This window comes from Myiozetetes cayanensis, unplaced genomic scaffold, assembly GCF_022539395.1.
Source record: "Myiozetetes cayanensis isolate MyiCay16 unplaced genomic scaffold, myiCay2020 scf20-37, whole genome shotgun sequence".
In the NCBI taxonomy this organism is placed as follows: Eukaryota; Metazoa; Chordata; class Aves; order Passeriformes; family Tyrannidae; genus Myiozetetes; species Myiozetetes cayanensis.
The window spans coordinates 15183929-15198510 of record NW_026087412.1 but is presented as its reverse complement, the minus strand read 5'-3'; the positions used below and the strand labels follow the sequence as shown (position 1 = coordinate 15198510).

General features: G+C 53.9%; 1 protein-coding gene across 1 annotated transcript in view; it reads right to left on the bottom strand.

Annotated features, from left to right (window-relative positions):
- Nucleotides 1–13780, bottom strand: part of RAB40C (RAB40C, member RAS oncogene family) — a 36858-nt gene extending 23078 nt beyond the window's left edge. The window contains exon 1 of the mRNA XM_050317742.1: nucleotides 13506–13780. Coding sequence (XP_050173699.1) covers nucleotides 13506–13647 — 142 coding nt within the window. The 5' untranslated portion in view covers nucleotides 13648–13780. The remainder of the gene's footprint in view (nucleotides 1–13505) is intronic.
- Between the last annotated feature and the right edge of the window lie 802 nt (nucleotides 13781–14582).

The window sequence follows — 14582 nt, the reverse complement described above, 5'->3', positions numbered from 1 at the left end:
AGCACTGGTTCACTGTGTGTCCAATCCAAACCTCCCCACACTGCAGAAGGGGATAAAGTCCCTGTGATGAATGTGAGGAATGTGTGAGGGGAGAGAGTTTGGATCAGCCCTGCCTGGAGCAAAGGCAAACCCACCCGTGGGATTGGTGTCGCTCAAGGACTGGGTGCACTCAGTGGGTGATGCAGAGCAATAGGGAATCACCTCGGCTCTGGGGGTGATGCCAGAGCCAACACTGCATTTTAGGTTATTGGTCCAAATGAAGTGTCCTCTCTAACGATCCAACCCCCTGCAGCTCCATCACACCTACACAAACCTCACAAAGGTGCAACCAGGACTCACCCCATAACAGAGAGATGAAGGGACCCATCCCCCTTTAAACCAGACATCTGCAGGTTTTCCTGAGACCTCCCTCGAAGGCTGGGCAGCAACACCCCCAGTCTGCACCCACAGTGTCTCTAAGAAGAACATAATTTATTCACAAACCTAGGGCAAAAGACACTCTGGGTGATGCTCAAAAATCTCCTTCCAAGGGAAAAAAATTAAAAACAATAAAAATAAATCAATGTGCTCAAGTGAGACATTGATACAGTTTGAAGACACTTGCTCCTCTTCTCAGAGACACTCAAAGTCATTTCCACTTTGACACTTCAAGTCATTTCCAGTTTGCATGAGTCAGACTGGCCAAAGATGCTTTTGCCACCTCATTTTTTACATGACTGTCTTCTGCTTGTGGAAGCTTGGAATCCACCACCTCACTCTGTTAGTCCACCCACAACAAAAACCAGTGCACGTTACTTGAACTTCATTAAAAATATAATCAGTTCCCCCAGATGTGTGCTGTACAATGCCACCTCAGCTTTTTTCCTCTATTTTTTACATTAAATTGGGTTTCATTTATTTACAGTTCAAAAGAAGATAACCAACCCTCTTGCAAAGTGATATATAAGGCCAACAGGCAAGACTGGAGGTGTGCAGTGATGATGAGCCAAGGTCAATCCTTCATTCAATGCGTCACAAATGCGATAAACTGAGTGGACTCTGTCACACCCCTACAGAAATGCTCTGCTCGACTGGGAGATCCCAGCACTGGTTCACTGTGTGTCCAATCCAAACCTCCCCACACTGCAGAAGGGGATAAAGTCCCTGTGATGAATGTGAGGAATGTGTGAGGGGAGAGAGTTTGGATCAGCCCTGCCTGGAGCAAAGGCAAACCCACCCGTGGGATTGGTGTCGCTCAAGGACTGGGTGCACTCGGTGGGCGATGCAGAGCGATAGGGAATCACCTCGTGGAGATGGGATTTTTGGGGTGAGAACAGTCTGTGCTGCATTGCATGATATTGGCTGCTGAACGACACTGCCACTGTGTGCCAGAACTGCCATGGACAGCGAGGATGGACTGCTCCAGATACACCAGTCCTGAGCTCCTGAGGAACCAGCTGACAGCACACCAGCCCTCCTGCCCTGGGAGACACCCAGGACGGAGAGAACCCACAGCCATGGACTAAATGAACTCATAAGGGGTGGAGAACGCCCTGGTTCTGCCCAGGAGAGTGTCAATTTTTGCAGTAGCCAGGAGGGGCACGGCCAGGACACTGAGGTTGTTCTGCACCACCTCACCTCATGGCTGGGGGCAGGGACTCTCTTGCTCACAAGCCACCAGGAACACTCACGGTGCCACCACAGAGCCTCACCCAGCAAGCCTGGAGATGGACTTTGATTTGTGACTGACATTAGTACCAATGTCTAACTGAAAACGTTGGATTTTCCTAGAAACACCCCCACCTTCCTCTGTTTGCCTACAGGCCATCAGGGCAGAAGGCCTCAGGCTTCTTAAAAAGGTCTTCCTAAAGCTTTGTGGGTTTAGTGCCACACTGACCACTGGCTGCTGGGAAGAGGGGAGAGCACAGGGCTGGAATGAAAACACAGAGAACACAAATCAAATATTTAACTTGCTGAGATTTCCCAGTGAACTGGAGTAACCAGCTGTGAGGGGCTGGTCGTCCTGCTTGGCATTGGAGAGGAGAAAGGGATGGAGGGCTGTGAGAGCAAAGAACTGAAAAATTAAAGACACGCCATGATTATAAAACAGGCAAACACTGTCAAGAGCATCCAGCCAACTCGGCCTTGAATTTGGAACCTGTGTTGTGACAATCCTTCCTTACTACACAGGGAAGCCACAATCACCCAGTGTGCAGCTGGTCTTGAATGAGTGTTTTCACTGCCACAGAGGTAGATAAGCACCAAGAAACACTTTAGAGTGGGTCAACAGACTGTAAATCCTTTTTTATTTTGCTTTCACAAACTGAAGACATTAAGAATGAATCTCTGGTGAAGCTTCTCAGCAGCAAGGACTCCTGGAGCTGGGGCTAAACAGAGATGGGTAAATTTGGTTTAAAACCTTTATCACCGGGTCAGACAACGTTGTGGATGCCAAGAACACCACAACAGCTACAAATTTTTGTGAGAACATAAACTGTGCAGAGAGCCCTTTCCCCTCCCTGGTAGTCCCTTACTGGCCAGGTTCTCCAGGGTGTCCCTTCCTCTGACACCCTCTCACAGGGCTGGCAGAGCCTGGCTGGCTGTCAGTCAAGCTCCCCCCCTCCCAGTCCCCTGGCACACCTCTGGGGACATGGTTTTTGTCACACAAGCCAGCTGTCACCTTACTGGTGTGTCCACAAGACATGAGCTGCTGAAAGGTCCCTCTCTCTCCCACCAAAGGGCCTGTGCCAACCTGCCAGCTGGATTCAAAGAGTTAAAGTAATCTGTGCAAAACCCATCCCCACCAAGCAGCCAAGAGAACAGAGGGAAGAGAAGTGCTGGGAGATCACAAAACTGAGGCCAAAAGCAAAAAGCTCCAGGTCTGCCTTGGGCCATGACAGAAGACCAGCTCCAGAATAAGAGCATCATTCCTACCTCCAGGCCTCAGCATGCAAAAACCTCATCCCAAAACCAAGGCAAACCCCCACAGGCCACCCCCACAACCAAACCACACTCACTCGTGGGGCTCACAGCTGTGGACACCAGGGCCACTGGCAGAGCAGCTCACAGCAGCCCTGAACCGAGACCCTCCCTGGGAGGTTATTTCAGGGTGAAATCCCCCCACTCACAGCGTGTTGCCCACGGGCAGCACTCCCAGCAGCAGCCTCTGCAGAGCCCAGCTTTGGGGATGTACAGGGAACACGACACAAGGTGAGGCCCAGAGGGACAGAGCAGCTCCACAGCACATCCCTGTGACATCCACACTCCTGGCTTCTCCACAGGCTCTGCCCCAAACCGAGGTGGGCACTGCCCTCCTGGGACTCGTTCTCTGGCAGAATTGTGTTCCACAAGACAACAACAGTGCCTACACTCCCATCACCATGTTCACATGCTCCCTCTCACTGCACCCCACATCCTGCACCTTTTCATTTAACAACTGCTTGTGGTGGGGATGGTCATGAAATGCCAACCTACAGCGACTGGGCCCAGTGGCCAAGCTGCTGCAGGAGCAGAGTATGAAGCCAAGATGTGTTATGGTGTAGTTCAGAATGTCTTCTTTTGGGTTTTTTTTCAAGCCTTCACCGGCCTTTGAGTAAAAGGGCAGAATTCACCTAACAGACCTGTTTGATTGTAGGTAAAAGCTGAGAGAGAAAGGCTTATTGCTTCATTTCCAGTCAAACAAGGCAGATGGGCATGGAAATCACAGGTAGCCAGGAGCTGTTGAGAGCACATCCAGAGCAAACAGGTTTAACCAAATGTGCTAATCCAACACCAAACCCACTCCCAGGCAGAAGGCAGGGGCACAGGTAAGGTGTGCACTCAGAGATACAGGGTTGAGATCCTCTGATTCCATGAGTAATTTAAAAACAGGCAGCAGCATCTGTATGTAGAAGACACCACCTGTTCCTACTGTGCACTTAGAGGAGTAGTTCCTTTCTCTGTCATCTGTAAGTGATACTAAATCGTTCAGAAGAAACGTGGTATGAGGGCATCAACACCAACAGATGAAAAAAGTGAATCCAAGCTGTTCAAATAACAACTGATGAAGTCACACGACCTTAAAAAGTGTGTACAGCAGCATTAACAGCATTAACAGCAGCAATTCAACCAGTCAGCTCAGAGCTGGGAGCCACGGGAAAAATCCCTTCCCAACAACACATGAGCTCATCAGTTTGAGTCATGCATTCAATTACCTACTCGGTAGATAGAGAAACAACAAATTATCCTCACCAGCAACAGGGGTCAGCCAAACAGAGGTGGATTTGTCCCAGGTCTGTGCCTTTACTCCCCACTATCACTCCTTGGTTTCGAGCAGGGTGAAAAGTCCACGTAAAAGTTCCTGAGCAGCACCACTGCAGAATAACCCCTGCTCCTCCCTGCAGGGCTGAAGGTCAGTAAGCACCTCATCCCACCTCTGTGCTCCTTTTCTGCCTCAGAGCTGAGCCCTGGCAAAAGGACTGAGGGGTCTCAGTTGCTCTGGGGCGCGTGGGACACCAGCACTGCCGGAGATGGGAGCCCCTGCCCCCAGTGGCACACGCACAACCCACCCTCGCTGCTCAGCCCAGGGGGAGGCCACGAGGAGTTCCCCTTATTCTGGTGTGCAGCAGGTGAGAGTGGCTGGTTGAGAGCAGAGCAGCCCAGCCCCACGTCCCAGCACAGAGCTCTGCCAGCTCCAGGGAGCTGCCAGGGCTCTTGGCAGCGCTGGGTGACACATCCACCACGCTGCCAGGCACCTCGCACCCAGACACACGCAGAAACAGGGAGAACAGACGCCTCACAATTAGCTCCAGTTACCCAAATTGGGAGGTTTTCTCCGGAAAAACATACTCCATCTTCCATTCATGCCCGCCTCATTTCCACTGAGAGGGATTTCCATTTAGCCTGGAAGTTCTGCTCACATTAGTTTGTTCCCAGGCATCTTCATCTCCAGCTGAGGGCTCCGAGGGGGGGGGGAATCTCAGGCAAATAATTGCTTGTTTGGTTTTGTAACCAGCCAAAAGCAAAACACTTATTTGGAGACTTCTCTGACGCCCAGATCTGCAGAAGAGCTCGCTTGTCCACTGCCTGCTCCCCAGCCCAGCAGCGACGTGGCCCTCACACAGAGGAGCTCTGTTCTGGGCTCAGCTAAGGGTGACAAGTGCATCTGAAAACAGCACTCAAAGCCAGGAGCAAATCTGTTCCTAAAGCTCCAACAATTTCACTGGACACGCGGGAAGCTCCAGAAACAGTTCCAAGTCAGTCCAGAACTGGGGATGTGAAGTGGATTTGTGCTTTAGAAGAAAATCAAGAATGATTTTATGCAGAGAAGCGGCATCAAACAAAAGAGTTTCTTCATGCTTTGCAGTTCAGATCTCCATAAAAACTATACAGCTGCATGCAGAAACAAAGGCAGCCTGTGAGGGAAATCAGAGGGCACCAAAACAGTCTGCATTGTTGCTGGATGACCATACAAACACCAAGATATGCTTGGAGACAAAAAAACCCCCACTAACCAACACTCAGAAATACCCAAGGATTGGTACAAAATACCTTCAGTACCCTGGCCCTCCAGGATGTTTCTGGACACTGTGCAGGGAAATGTTGCTCTACAGCATCAACCCTGCTGAGCACAGGCACTTCCATAAAAAGCTCTCTCTCCATGGTGAGACACCATCACCATGGGTTTCCCTGGCTCCTGAGTCTGGTCTTGCTGCACTGACCACCAGCCCCGCACTGGGAAGGGACTGCTCCAAGCTGGAAGCACCGGGATGGGATGGCTGCAAACACTGCTTTCACATTTCCAGTGACAACAAATCTCCAGACTTACTGAGCATGGCTGGTGTGCTCAGTGCTCCCTCCTTGTCCCTAAAGGATGGACTGGCCCTGCTGGCACAGCACCCCTCACACACCTGGACAAACTGTGCTGCCTCACAGAGTTCTCATCTGCCTGAAATTGTGTTTTCAAAGCCCAAACTGGAGGCTCCCAGGTCCCCTCCTGACCCACAGGACAGAGATCTCACTCCAGCTACCCTGGCAGCCTCTCTGGAGCTCAGCAAAGGAAAAAGCCAGCACTTGGCATTTTGAAAACAGAGAAGAGTATTGAATTTCAGCTCTGTAATACAGATCACACCTGCAAGAGCACAAGCATGTCTCAACCTACTGAGCCACTCCACTGCAAACATGTTTGCTGGCATGGTGAGCAGCACAGGGCGGGCTCTCAGCTAAGATCAACCCCTGCACAGTTTCATGTGCTTGTGTTTCACGTCCTGCACAGTTTCCTGGGTGGATTTTACCATCGAGTAACTCAGGTAATAATGTCAGAAAAATAACAACTCTTGGGACAAGAGAGGATTTAAGTGAACAATGGGCAAAACATTGTTTTTTTGTTGGGTTTTCTTTGTTTGTTTATTGTTTGTTTGGGTTTTTTTCATCTAATTTGGTCTCCAGTCCAGTCAGCCTCCAGAACCATGGGCAAAAGAGGCTCCAGCCTGGTACTGTTACAGGTGGTACTGAAGGAAACAGGACAGGGTAATTCCTGTGAACAGGACTGGGGGTGAGCAGGAGCAATCAGCTGCACAGAGAGGGAAGTGCCACAAGAAATCCCCCAAATGGACCAGGGAACTCAGAAGCTGGGCTGTAAACAAGTTGACTAAAAAAGAAATTTTTTTAAAAACCTGCATTTTCTTTAAAATGGGATTATCCCAGCGATGCACAGAACCTTCTATTAAACTGCCAGTTAAGCACAGCCTTTCAGTGTCCCCTTTTTGCCTGTCTCCTCCTTAACCACGGATGGTTTAAACAGCAAATATTTCGGTTGACTTGCACGAGGATTTTTGTCCAAATTCAATGGTTGATACTGCACAGCACACACAGGACATCAAGCACTTCAGGGGTTGTATTTATAGAAGAATGGGTGTCAAAGTTTTAAAACTGTCTAATATGGTATAGAATGGGGTGGTGGAAATGAGACAAAGATGAGGCAGAAAAGAGGAAGAAAACCTAAAAAGCTGTGGCTACATAGAAATGCTCTCAGCAAAGAGAACCTCTATAGGAACAAACAATCTCTGAGGAACAATCTCTGAGCTGATGTTGCAACCTTGCTATTACTACAGCTTTTGCAGAAGCAAACAGACCTCTTTGCTGGGGAGCCCTGAGCCATCACCCCCTGTGCCCCAGGGGATTCTCTTGCAGGTGAGTCCCATCTCACAGCAAAGCCTTTGGCAAAACAGAGCCGAGGGTTTTCACACTGGAGCTTCCTTCCTCCTCCTGTGCCTGCAATCCCACAGGAACCTGGATGACAGAATGCTCCTGGAGTGCTCTGAGCTGAGCTGGGGCTGCCAGGGACAGCGAGGGGCAAAGGGAAAGAAAAATGAGATTTTAAACTGCGACGTTACAAAAGCTCAGCTCAGAGCAGAGCTGTTCTCAAGTGCAATGGAAAGATGCTCTGCTGCTCCGGGAGAGGGAGGAAAACATGCCAGGGAACAGCTGGAAACAAAAGCTGAAGGAGGAGGAGACATTTTCCATGGGCTTTCCTATGCGGCTTATATACCAAACCAACCAACCAAACCCCCACAGCAGGACAGGGGGACAGTGCCATGGTGGGACCTGCAGAGAGCGAAACCTGCTTGCTTTTTACAAACAAAAACCACAGAGGAACTTTTAATCCCAGTTATTAAAAGAACGTTCCACCCATTTCAGCTTTGTACTGCTGGGCTCACATCACCTTTGTGCACTCAGGGCTCAGGAACACGGCAACAGCCACAAAAGCACAGCTTTTGTAGAGGGATTAGAGGTGGTGAGAACTGCCCAGTGCAATCCAGAACTTTGCAGAGTTAAGTCCCCAGCTTTGTAAAACCCCAACAAAAACACAACTCTCCTCAAAAGTTCTGCACACACAACAGCCTGTGCTGCCATGCCTCCCTAATCCTGACTTGGGAGAGACACAAAACCTGCCAGGCACCCGGTTTGGGGGTTGGGTGTGGGTTTGATGGGGAGTTTGTTGGCTTTGGTTTGGGGTTTGTTTAAGTTTAAGCCGCAGCTGGCTGTGCCACATCAAGCAGAGCTGGAGGCTCAGCACAGTGCGTTTGGAATTATTTTTCACACAGAGGTTCTGGAGTAAACAATGGAGAAATAAGAGATGCTGGAGCTGTTTCTCAGTTTGCCTGCCCTGATGAGATCAGCTTTGCATCCCCAATGACAGGGAAGCGAACTTCCCTGAAGGACACTGATGCAAGTGCTGGCAGAGACCAGGAATTGCTGCAACAACCACTCTCCACTCTGCAAGTCATCCAAAGAGGTTTCCAGCAGCACGACCAGCACGGCCCAGCTGAAGCATTCCCACTGCCACCGCGGGAACGTGACGGCAGGGCTGCACTTGGAACACTCCGCCTCGCTCCTCCTCGCGTCAGAGTGCTTCAACCTCACACTCCAGCGTTATTCCAAACATTATTCCAGAGAATACAGTCAGGCCAGAACACAAACAGCAGTTTCCACTGGTGTGCAGCTGCTGAAGCAGGGGGCAGCCCAGCCAGCTTCTGTCCACCACCAACAGGGATGAGGGTGGACAGCACGACACACCTGGTGGGACAAAGCCAGGTGAGGAGGAGGAGGAGGGTGAGGTGCAAAGCAGCAGCAGGATCAATGCTTCCTTCCCTGCTGATGCCAAGCCCTGGCAGAGTGCAGCAGCACCAGGAGGAGCACTCAGCTGCCATCTGAAGTCTGGGCTCAACACCTGTAGTCTCATGCCCAGAAGGTGCCACCACATCGGTGCTGGCCCCGCTTGAGGCTCCACTGCCCATGGGGACACCCAAAAATTCTTGTGTGCTCAGGAAGGTGCAGTCAGGTATGGAGAGAGGTCCTGGCCTCGCACAAGTTCAAATTTAGGGCAGAGCTGCTCAGCCACATGCTTTGTTAAAGTCTGGGGAAAGCCAACCAGAGTGGCAGGACCTGCAACCACACACGGCAGCAAACAGAGGTTGTAGATGAGAAGCAAGAGACCATCTCATTGCTCAGCCTTGGAAACTTGACAGGCAAGGGGCAGATGCATTGGGAAACATCCCCTTGCACGCCCTCCCTCCATGGCAGTGAGGAGAATGAGACAAGGTCCCCTTCCCTCCACCCCTGCATACACTGATGTGGGACAGGTGATCTCCTGGTTGGCACAGAGCTAACTTGGAGACTGTGGCAAAGCAGAGTTTACAGGGGAGTTTTTGGATGCACACTGGTGCTTGAGTGGTCACAGGATACGCTGAGGGGGAATCACTGTAAGGACTCGAAAGGGACAGCTTAGGGACTTCCAGATTTAGACATCTGCACAAAAACAACCAGAGGGAAAAGACATCCAGAGATGTGGGTCACTCCAAAAAACAACCTGGTGATTAACAGCAGCCCCCAGGCAAACTGTGCAGGCTGGAGGGGATCAACTACCTCTGAGGGCTGGGCAGTGCCTCCAGCTGCCTGTCCCATCCCTCCTGCACTGCCCCAGCCCTTGCTGCTGGCATGGAACCCCAGCCATGGTGGGCCCACAGCCCCTGCCCAGGAGCTGAATGTCTGCACTTCTGCAATGGGGGGAAAATCCAGTTTTAATCTGAACCATAAAACCTGTCAGTAGCTACTGCATTGAGCACTTCAGTTCCCTTTTCCTTAACATTTCTTTCAGTCTTGGATAGCAGTGGGGTATCAGAGCACCTAAGGATAGTGCTCAAATAAAGGCATTAAGCCCCAACCAAGGGACAGGCTGAAAGGTGGCACTGGGGCTCAATGCATTAGGGCTGGTCTCAGCACCAACCCTGTGCAGGGCAGGGCTCCCATTTCAGCTTTCATGTGCTCTTTGCAAGGAGATCAGAGTGAGGACATTGGCTGCATCCTCATCACTTTCTCAATACAAGCTGAGGACAGGGAAAAATAAAAATAAAAATCCACCCCCCCTTCCAGTCCAAGCCATCTGCTCCCAAACACGCTCTACGCTCTGCCTAATACACGTTTCTCCTTTCCTGTGGGAACAGCAGCAGGTGAGGGGGAAGGCAGCCACAGAACAAGCCCTCCCTCACGTGAGGAGGGAGCACATCCCCTCACATCTGCGTGCTGAGCCCAGCCCAGCCCAGCCCGTTCCGGGCCCGTCTCACCAGCAGCGATGGCACTCGTGGCTGCTCCGAGTCCTGCCCTGACTCAGCCCGGGCTGCTCCAGCAAGCCAACAAACCAGCTGGGCAAGGTCATTTCAGCACAGGGACAGCCAGGTATTCCAGAGTGATGTGTGACAATGGTGGTGGCAAAGCCACGGCTGCCCCAGGTGAGCAGGACTGCTGTCCTGTGCAGGCTGCCTTGGCTTTCACCTGCAGCTCCACCACACCTCGTGTCCAAAACCACCCTGTGACCACAGACACCCCTGTCCTGCTTCAGCACTTGGGGAAGGATGGGGACAGACCCCAGGTGAGCCATGTAAGCACCCAAGTGAAAAGTGATCTCTGTAGTGGACTCGTAGCCATGAGTGAAGCAGAGTTCAGCTCTGACTCTGGTGTAACACCAGAGCTCACAGCACAGGGGCCAGAGCAGCCCCTCCCTGAACCTGGGAGAAGGAGCCAGTGCTGAGAGCAGAGGGCATTCAGGGAAAAAGTAGGATTTTTTGTTCCCAGGTGAGGTCCTCCAGCTGTCCAGAGCTGCTGTGAGGCTCCAAGAAAGGCATCCTCCTTCCACAACTAGAGATTTGGGGAGGGGGAAAGCTGGGAAGGAGGACAACACTGGAAGCCCAGAAGAGCATTCTCCCTGCCAAAACACTGGTAGGAAGTCTTTTGTGGATGGCCAGGAAGTAGCAAAAGGTAAGCCCAACCCAGTTACAATATCCAGCCACGGGACACAAACAACACTCCCTGCTTTTCACAAGGAATGCTTGGCTGATGCTCCTGGAGACTGACACACTCCATAGCTACAGCACAAACATAGGAAGGAACACACAGGTGACACCTGGACCTCACATTTCTCCTCCAAATGCCATTTTTGTGTCACTGCAAATTCCACACCCAGTGCCCTCTCAGCTTTGTGCAGCATCGAGGCATTGCTCCCTCCTCCTCCTGCAGCAGGGAGTAACAACCCCCTCTGCTCCCACGGAGCAGGTTTATTTCCCCAGCAATTTAAAGGAAGGACATTGCTGAGGCCTTGCTAAGCACCAGAGGAACTGCAGGGGCTAATTTAAGATGTGCCCAATTTAGAACAAGGTGCCAAGCTCCAAGGCTGCGCTGAGAAGTGACCCCTCTGCTCAGGGATCCTGGAAAAAGATGGACAGAAGCTTTTTATGATGCTTTAAGACAGACACAGCTCCTACTGCATCCAAGGCTCTCAGATACCAGACACAAGCAGGCAGAGGCTGCTCACAGCTTGCAAAAGCCCACAGAAAAAGGGCTTTTCACCTCTCAGTTGTGTGCTGGTCCAACAGCCAGATGCCCATGGAGAAGAGAGGAATCCCCCAGTCCCTTTTCCAGAGGCCAGGTAAGAGCAGCAGAACTACAGAGTTTCATTTAGAGAGCTGCTCTCCTAAGGGTGTGCCTTCCCAGAGCTGGAAGGACAATGCATTTCACACTGCATCCCCCCAAAAACTGGCTGGTTACAACTGTTTCCACACAGTAGAGGAAAAGCAGCTCAACAAGACAGAGAGGGCCAACAGCTTCCTCCCCACCAGGGTCAGGGACCTGAGCTCCACACGAGGTGTCCCCACAACGAGAGCAGCCCAAAGCACCCTCCATTTCACACCAGCACCAGCAAATTGTGCTTTCTGGACCGACCAAACAAGTTGTAGATGATACAACACTCGTTTTAATTTGAGATGTGGGCTCTGGGAGGGGATGAGGAAGAGCACATGTTTACAAGCAGATTTACAAACAGAACCTCTATGTAACATTAAACTGCTGCAGTTTACGGCAGCATTAGGCACGTGTCAAAGAGGAGGCCAGGCATGAGCTGTTCCCAAAATCCCAGAGCCTTGGCTCAGGGATGGTCTCTGTCAGGGCAGAGGAGCAGCGTGCCCTGTCAGCACATCCAGACACACAGGGAGTTCCACTGCCAGGGCTTGTCAGCAGCATCAGCACATCAAATTCACCGGGATATCAAAGCCACTCCAGCTGATTATGCTAAAGGTGCATCGCTTCCCAGGAGCAACAGAGACTATCAGAGCACATATTGCTGTGAACCAACAGTGTGTGACCTAATTCTCTAATTAGGAATGGTCTCAGTTGCCCACGGAGGGTGAAACCATTAGATCACTGAGATTTCTTTTTACAGCAAAAAGGTGCTGGTGTTTTGTTGTTATAAAATAGCAGGTTCCGAGACAAAGCTTTGATAGGCAAAGCCACACTCCCTGTTCTTTGGGGGGTATGTAAATACCAGACACCCCACCACACACTCCACTCACTCCTTACTCGTGCTCCAAACCCAGTTCCATCAGGAGACAATTCCAACTGTGACACTTCCCATAAAACAACCACCCTGTTACACTCTGCTTGGCAAACCCCAACTCCACCGACCAGCTCCACAGCTCCCAGCTGAGGTACAAACTCTCTTCAGGGAAGCTCTTAAAGCTCCCAGCACCTCCTCGAAGGTAAACCACACCAGCCCAGGCAGACACCTGAGGAGATGAACAATCCCACAGCCCTCTCCCTCCAGAGCTGCTGCTCCCATTTCACAGGCAGACCGACTCCTGAGTCACCAGCTGCCTGTGAATCTCCGTGGAGCAGGTGCGTGTTTGCATCAGCTCCTGGGGACCGGTGGTGGCTCCGAGGAGCGGCTCCGAATTCGGCCAAAGCGGAGCCTCGGGAGCTCCCGATTCCCTCGGATTCCTGCTGCCAGGCAAAACTCAGCACCACCTGCTCCTGACGCAGGGTCTGAGCCCTCGGGGAGGTCACCGTGCACGATGGGGGGGAGAGGATGACAGATTGAACCCCCCGGCAGGACCCGCACCCCGCCAGGCCGAGCTCCGCCGGGACTGCAGGAAACCGCGCCACTCCTTGGCTCCTAACGACGGTCTTGTGACACCGTAGTTAATGGTCTGTCAAGGGCTCCACCGGAGCCTCGACGCTGGCAGGAGGCGGATCGGCCAACCCAGCCCTGCCAGCGCGGCCGCCGAAGCCGGAGCGGCCCCGGGCAGGGAATCGGCTCCCGTTCTTTTGTTACAGCTCCCGCTTCCCCTGGGGACGGCTCGGTCCGTGCGGGCACCGGGAGGGCAGCGCTGCCCGGGGGAAGGGTCCGGCTGCGCATCCAGGGATTGCATCACGCCCGGCCCCTCTGCCCGCGTCCCCCTCCACCCCCGGGGCGTTCGAAGGAGCTGCCGAGGCCTCCCCGCTGCCCGCCACGCGCGCGAGGAAAAATAAAAACAAAGGGAAAAAGCAAAACAACCCCTCCCTGCCTGCCTGCCTGTCTGCCAGCCCGGCGGGGGGCACGGCCCCGGGGACGGGGCACAGCCCGCGGGGTGGGGGTGACAGCGGTGCGGGTGACACCGGCGGGGGTGACAACGAGGATGGTGACAGCGGCGGGGGTCCCGCGGCCCCCCCAGCCCCCTTACCGTTGCTGTAGGCGTAGGGGGACTCGGAGGCGCCGTCCTGCAGGCTCTCCAGGATCTCGCCCTTGCCCACGTCGCTGTCGCCCACGAGCAGGAACTTGAGCAGGTAATCGTAGCTCTTCACGGGGCTGCCCTGGGTGCCCATCCTGCCTCTCAGGGCCGGCGCGGCCCGGCCCGCATCCTCCGCCCGCCGGCCTGGGCTGCGGCCTCTGCCCCGCGCCGCTCACCGCCGGCCGCGCATCTTCCGCCGGGGCCGCGCTGGGACCTGCGGCGGAGGAGGAGGAGGAGGAGGCGGAGGAAGGGCCCGGCCCGGCCCCGCAGCGCCCCCGCGGCTGACACGGCCCCGCTCCGCCCTCCCGCCCGCACAAAGCGCCGCCGCCCCGCCGGGCCCCGCGGCCCGAGCCCGCCCCGCCCCGCCGGGCCCAGCCCCGCGCCGGGTCAGCCCCGCCGGCCCCGCCGCCCACCTGAGCCGGGCCGGGCCGGGCCGCCTCGCCGCGCGCCCCCGCCCCGCCCCCGCCCGCCGCGCCTATTGGGCCACACACAGTCAGTCAGGAACTGCCCCGCCCCCGCTCAGATATTTGCGCTCCCATAGGTTCAGCTACGCGTCAGTCACGGTCGGCCCCGCCCCGCCCTTACCCGGAGCGCTCGGGGGGCGGGGTGGGCGGGGAAGGACTACAACTCCCGGCATGCACTGCGGAGAGCGGGGCGTGATGGGACGGGCGGGGGAGATCCAAGGATTGGAGGGATGCGGGGATTGGGGGCATCCAGGGATTGGGGGATCCAGAGATTGGGGGGCATCCAAGTATCCTCCAGGAAGGGGTGGCAATCAGGGTGTGTGTGTGAGCACCCAGCTGTGAGGAGGCATCCGAGTGGGTGGGCATCAATTTATGGGGGGCATGCAGGTGTGGGTGGGTATCTAGGGGGGCATCCAGGTGTTGGGGACACCCAGGTATGAGAAGGGCCCGTGTGTGGGTTCTCGGGGCGTTGGAGGTGTGTGCACTCCACTGTAGGGAGGGTACGGGATACTCACTGAGGGCTGGGCTGGGCAGGCGACATCCAGCGTGTCCGCAGGGATGGTGC